At 36.1% G+C, this 6,196-nt stretch overlaps 1 protein-coding gene across 1 annotated transcript in view; it reads left to right on the plus strand.

Moving 5' to 3' along the window:
• The window catches only part of TLX2 (T cell leukemia homeobox 2), a 327,434-nt gene extending 322,219 nt beyond the window's left edge, over positions 1 to 5,215 (plus strand). The window contains exon 3 of the mRNA XM_044064287.1: positions 2,973 to 5,215. Coding sequence (XP_043920222.1) covers positions 2,973 to 3,189 — 217 coding nt within the window. The 3' untranslated portion in view covers positions 3,190 to 5,215. The remainder of the gene's footprint in view (positions 1 to 2,972) is intronic.
• Positions 5,216 to 6,196: the final 981 nt, after the last annotated feature.

Genomic DNA, 6,196 nt, shown 5'->3' on the forward strand with positions numbered 1-6,196 from the left:
TGTGATTTGTGGAGTTAGCCATCACAGATAACAATAAACATGTAGGTCAGGGATATAGACACTAGGGATAACGATAAAGATGTAGATTAGAGATAGCCACTAAACACCATGGATAACTCTAACAACATGGGTTGGGCAGAGATAATATTGTACTAATATGCCTTAACAGCACTTAAACAGTATGTGGGCAGGAGGAACACTAGCCTCCAGCTATAACTTTTTAAAATTATGCCTTAGCAGCACTTAGGGTCAGGGGAATTCTAGACACCAAGAATAACACTGGACTATCATGCCATAACTATACTTAAAAAAGAAATGAGGGAGGCACCAGACACCAGAGAGACACTTTATAGTATGCTTTAAAGGTACTTATTAAAAAAAGACAATTTGGGTGGGTGAGGGACACTTTAGAAACCAGGAAGACTCTAAGCAGTGTGCCTTAAAGGCACTAAAAAGACTTAAACCAAGTACGCTCCCACAGATGACATTAGTCCTCTGTTCCACTTCTTGATAACAGGGAAACATTAAAATATTACCTAAGTCTCTAAAAAATGATGCAATATGAAGGGGGGAAGGTTTCAAGTCGTCATTAACCCCATGCATAATTGATCTGGTAGTGCTACTAGGTTTTTCTTACATTTTAAGAAGCATGAAACAATAATGTGTGACATGATATATTGTGACATTCTGTGAGTCATGAAGGACAGTGGGGGGACACTTCAGTAAAAAGCTGGCAGGCATACTAGATGGTACCAGGGAGATTTTTTAAACTTCTACTGGGGCTCAATGAAAAAGTTAATAGAGCAAAAGCTGTTGCATAAACCCTAAAGTTGAGCATTGTCAGCTGATTGTAAGGACACATGATTTATGATGGCAGGTACAAAAACATAAGAATAGACATCAGGGATGTTATCTCAACTCTTGGACAGGTATGAGGTATTTGGTGTGTCTGTGTGTTTAAATGTGTGCATGAGTATAGGAGAGTGAATTGGGGGGGCTGCTTTTATCAGCAAGATGCATGGACTGCCAGTATTAACTACTACAGGAAAGTGCTGATCTGCACTCTCAGTAGCTAATGGTGATTCAGAGGTATGCAAAGTCACCAGTAATGAGGTTGTTCATCACTGTGACTGATGTGTCTCTAACCACATTTCAAAAACAGGGCCTTTTTACTGCAGCCCTTATTACGAGTGCTGGGGTTCTTTCTGAATGCTAGAGAAAGGTACATGAATTAGACATGCTTTTAACCACTTTGTTTTCTAAGCTAACCAGTTCTGATGGAGCTAGTTGACAAGATTAAACTGTCATAAAGGTGAACAGCACAACAATAAGCCAATGTGATCAAACCAGTATAATGTCAAAACAAAAAAAATTAAAAAAATAAATATTTTTTGCAAATGAGCAAGCCGTCCTGCACCACCACACTGCCTGCTAATTATATATACTAATCCTGAGATCATGCTATAATGGGTAAAGTGCCAACACCTTGACCGCTGCTGTCCCATGCTCCCACACCATTCACGTCCTGTGCATGTCCCTGATGTTATTCTGTTTTCTTTCTATTTCTGTATTATGTAGATTGATCATGTCAACTTGATGTTAAACAGTCCAATATTATAGCATTTCAGTCTTCTGATAGAGACCCATTCTGATAGAAGTTTCCCTCCATTAAGCACTGCATCTGATAGCATCTTTGAAAAACGTTCATTTCAAGATAATCAAAAACTTTATTCATTCTTTGAATGCATATTTAGGGTATTTGCTCGAATGGTTTAGAACTATTTAACTCATTCTTGTGTAACCAGTTTTAATAAGTCAAAATTATGACCTCAAGGTAGAGTTGGAATTTCACTTGTATTAATTTTAAGGAGGGGTGATCTTTATTTAAAAGAAAGCATCTTAAGTAATGAATGAAAGATGACCCTGAAAACCATATGGGGGAGCAGCACATAACTGGAATACTGGAATCCAAAGTATTTCTTCAAATATGGTCCTCCTGCAGTTATACAGATAAATCCTGAAGTATGCGATAATATACAGATTTTGATGTTTTCTAGTAAATGTTTTAATAAAGTGAAGGAAGCTATTGGTCTGTATCAGAATCCCATTTCCATATTTCTCTGTAATTTTTCAACCATTGCTACAAAACAGATAGCCAACAATTTTGTGGTGAGATGTAGCTATGAACAAATCATTCTATATTACAACAATGGCAGGAATAAATGAGGTGTTCAGCTGTACACGTGAAGATGCAGACAATGAAAAGATGCTAAGTAGCCAGATTTTCAGACCCATGTAAAGTAAACAAACATTTCTAAATTATTATTTTTACTCTGCTGGGTTTGTATACATTTGAGATTAATTTCTTCTTAGAGTAGACTACCCTCCTGAGGTCCTTCCATTTTATGCTACAGATAGCAAAGTGGGTAAATCAGAGCATGAGGGACAGACAGCTCACCATGGCTGCATGTGGAGCACTACGTATCTTTGTAATGATATGTCATGTTATGGCCACTCCTCTGTCTCCTATGTGCTGTCACTACATTGTCATGATATGCCTGCAAGGAGGTACATTCTTAAAAGCGCCCTCACCTGGGCCCTGGAATGGGAATGCCTCCCAGATCTCTGTTGACCTTGGGATGTGAAAGCATCTCAGGTCCATTTGCATACCTAGCTTGGCTGCTGTTTTGAGCTCTTCACTGGGGGTGAAGAGTTGCCAGCCTACTCCCAGCACGTCATTTACACCCCTACCTCCAAGGACCAGCAAACAGGCATAAACATTTTACTCAACCCCACCCAGTGTCAACTCCAATAGATACCCAGGTTGCTAATCCAACTTGAGTTACCTGGATTATTGTCAGGGGTTTTCTCACTGTCTGTTAGCAAAGCTGGTTTATATCTTGGCAGTGTTATAGTTACAATGTAGTATTTTGTCTAAGTCAACTTCAGTTTTACTTTTTTTTTATTAACAGGAGGCAGACAGCAGAGGAAAGAGAGGCAGAACGGCAACAGGCCAACAGACTAATGATTCATCTACAACAAGAAGCATTTCAGAAAACATTAAATCAGCCACTCCAGCCAGACCCCTTGTGCATGCACAACTCTTCCCTATATGCACTGCAGAACCTGCAGCCCTGGGCTGAGGACAATAAGGTTACATCAGTCACATCCCTTGCCTCTGTGGTGTGAATAACATGTTTGATAATTAACAGAAACAATGCATTACAAACTATAATGTAAGAACAACTCCTGTGGTTTGTACTCTTGACAGAACTGGTGGTAATTAATTACTGCAGAAGAAACTTTTATTTCAGATTACAAAGACACCTCTGTTTGCAGGGAAAATGAGATCCCTGGCACTTGCTTTGAACATGTGACAAATAGAATAATCAGTTGCTTGGTAAGTAATTCAGGAATATAGTTTATTTCATGAGCTGTTAAATGCTGGGATTTAAGTTTAGTATTCTGTATGTCCAGAGAGATGGAAATGCTCTACTCAATGCCTGATACAGTGAATTATCATTCTTAATGTTTTAATCAGATATAGACTGAAGCATACAAGAATCTTGAAGTCCAGGTACTAAACTGGATATGTCTTCCTGTGTCTTTCATCCCTATGATTCTATGCAAAGGTCTAGCAGAGCAGGGGCATTCGTCTTACAACTCATTGAATGGTTATTTCCTAATTTGCTATGCTGAACCTCAAAAGGGAGAGATATCTGGCTTGCTGTCAGTTCTAAAGTGATGTTTTACCTTATGACTTTATTTAGAGCTCCTTTTGAAATTAGAATATTTATCACTGAATAAATAACTTGCCTTCAAGTATTAAGTTATTAATCACCGTTATGTCACATAAAGTATAAGCTTGTTTTGACTGGTATCCTAGAAAGAAACACTGAAAGTTTTGCTGAGGGTCCTTGGAATTGAGGTATGTCCTTTACAAAATGCAAACAAACAGGTATATTAAGTAAAGGAATTGCAAGACACTGAGCATAAGTTGGCTAGTTAAGAAATTTGCATTGTTTATACGAAGCAATTACCCGAAAACAGAATAATACAGTGAAGGTCTTGTTTAGGTAATCATTAGTGTTGTCTTTAACTGCATTCTGAATGTTCTAAACTAATGCAGGTCATAAACATTTTAATCTTTCTTCTCAGAATATACTCCTGCACAGTTTACCTGTTTCAACACATGACCTTGGAACATAGATTTTTTTTTTAAATAGTAATTCACCTCTCAGAAAATGTATCATATCAAAAATCTAGAGTTTAAGGGAAGAATGTAGAATCAAAATGATACATTTTGAAGTGAAATGAAAGAACGAGTGCATTGAATAAGAGATTTCTTTTTGAGCCTGTTGGACTTATGGGTAAAATGACATATTCACTCATGTATCATATTTACTTAAAATGTATTTTTTCTCACTTTAGGTTTGGTGTCATCTTTGTGTATGTCTCCATTAACCACATTAAATGCTTTTAGGCTAAGGACATACAGGCAAATCACCTCTGTGATATTTTACAAAGGGAGAAGAATATTTTACATCAAACTGAGATTTTCTCTTAGCAGTGTTCTGTGTATCCTGTCCATTCAAATCCATTGCAGGTTATGAAATGTTTTAGTAAGCAGATAATGATATTAAGTATCCCATGTTATTGTGGCATACCATCATATAGTGAACATGAAATATAATGAAGAGTCATTATTTTTTGTTTGTTTGTTTTGTTTTGTTTTTACCTAAGGAATGCAGAACTGCATGCATTCACAAAACCATCACTTACAAGTTTTCATTATTCCTTCCTGCCTTCAGAACAGAACCACTAATGATGGAAAGCTAGTGACTTTCGGTCTGTTTGTTAAAATGATGAGCAAGGAATGACATCTTATTTTATCTGTTTCATAATAATCAATACTTATATAAAACAGTATCAACAGCACACATGGACATCATGATATTTAATTTTATAATGTGCCAAGATATTTGATTTGCAACCTGTGTTTTGTTATTTTTTTCTACATTTTCAAAGTTATATTGCTCTGCTTTTGTGATTAACAGAAAGTTTGGAAGCGTGTTTTTTTTAAAAAAGCAATATGCTGTGATGGTGAAGATGTTAAGACAAATTAGCAGAGGTATATTCTACGTACACAATGTTTGCCTCAACACACCTATTCTGATACTCCAGAATGCTGTAAAATAATAAATTATTTAATGTAATTGTATATTGTTATTCTAAAATAATTTGCAAAAATAAATTATCAGCTGTGGTTTCACCTAGAAATTTGAACTGGTCCTTTCTATAACAAATGGTATGTTTATTACAAGCAGAGTATTAAACATAACAACACAAGGAAGAACAAAAATCATGGGCCACAGTGATTCTAGCAAGGAAGAAAAAGTGATAATATACCTGAGATTGTTTCATAATGGGCTCTGACATACTTGACTTCATATGACCATATCATTTATTTCAGTGATTCTCTTAACGTGTGTGTGTGTGTGTGTGTGTGTGTGTGTGTGTGTGTGTGTGTGTGTGTGTGTGTGTGTGTGTGTGTGTGTGTGTGTGTGTGTGTGTGCGATATATATAAAATATATTTAAATATATATACAACTATGTATATTCAAGATGATCAAATGAAAATGCAATAAGTGTGATGTGCATTCAACAAGCATTATTAAACTCCCCTAATGAAGTTGCATGGCACATTGATCCAGCTACAGACATATTCCCTTAAAGGTACAGCTACAGTATTATCAATATATATATATATATATATATATATATATATATATATATATATATATATACTACATATACTATATATATTCACATATACAGCATATATGCTACATATATTCACATATACAGCATCCCCCCAGTTTGAAAGAAAGCTGGAATAAATATGTATAAGTTGTAATTAAGTACATTGATTACGCAGACCTACAGTTATCTTGCAGTAAATACTATGTGTATTCTGTGCCAAACAGTGATACAATAAAAACAATCAAAAGTTCATCAGTTTTAACTAAGCTTACAGTCAAAGAAGAACACCAAGAAGCTCTGGCACATGACATCACCCAGTACTGTGACAGACTAACAATACACAGACTTTCTCCACATATCCCCAGGGAAAGTTTGCAATCACCCATCCAATCACCCAGACTGGTTTTAAAAGTTCCTAGGGAAGTACTCTGTT

Source organism: Protopterus annectens, chromosome 2.part2, assembly GCF_019279795.1.
Source record: "Protopterus annectens isolate FY-2018-M chromosome 2.part2, PAN1.0, whole genome shotgun sequence".
NCBI classification, from domain to species: domain Eukaryota; kingdom Metazoa; phylum Chordata; order Ceratodontiformes; family Protopteridae; genus Protopterus; species Protopterus annectens.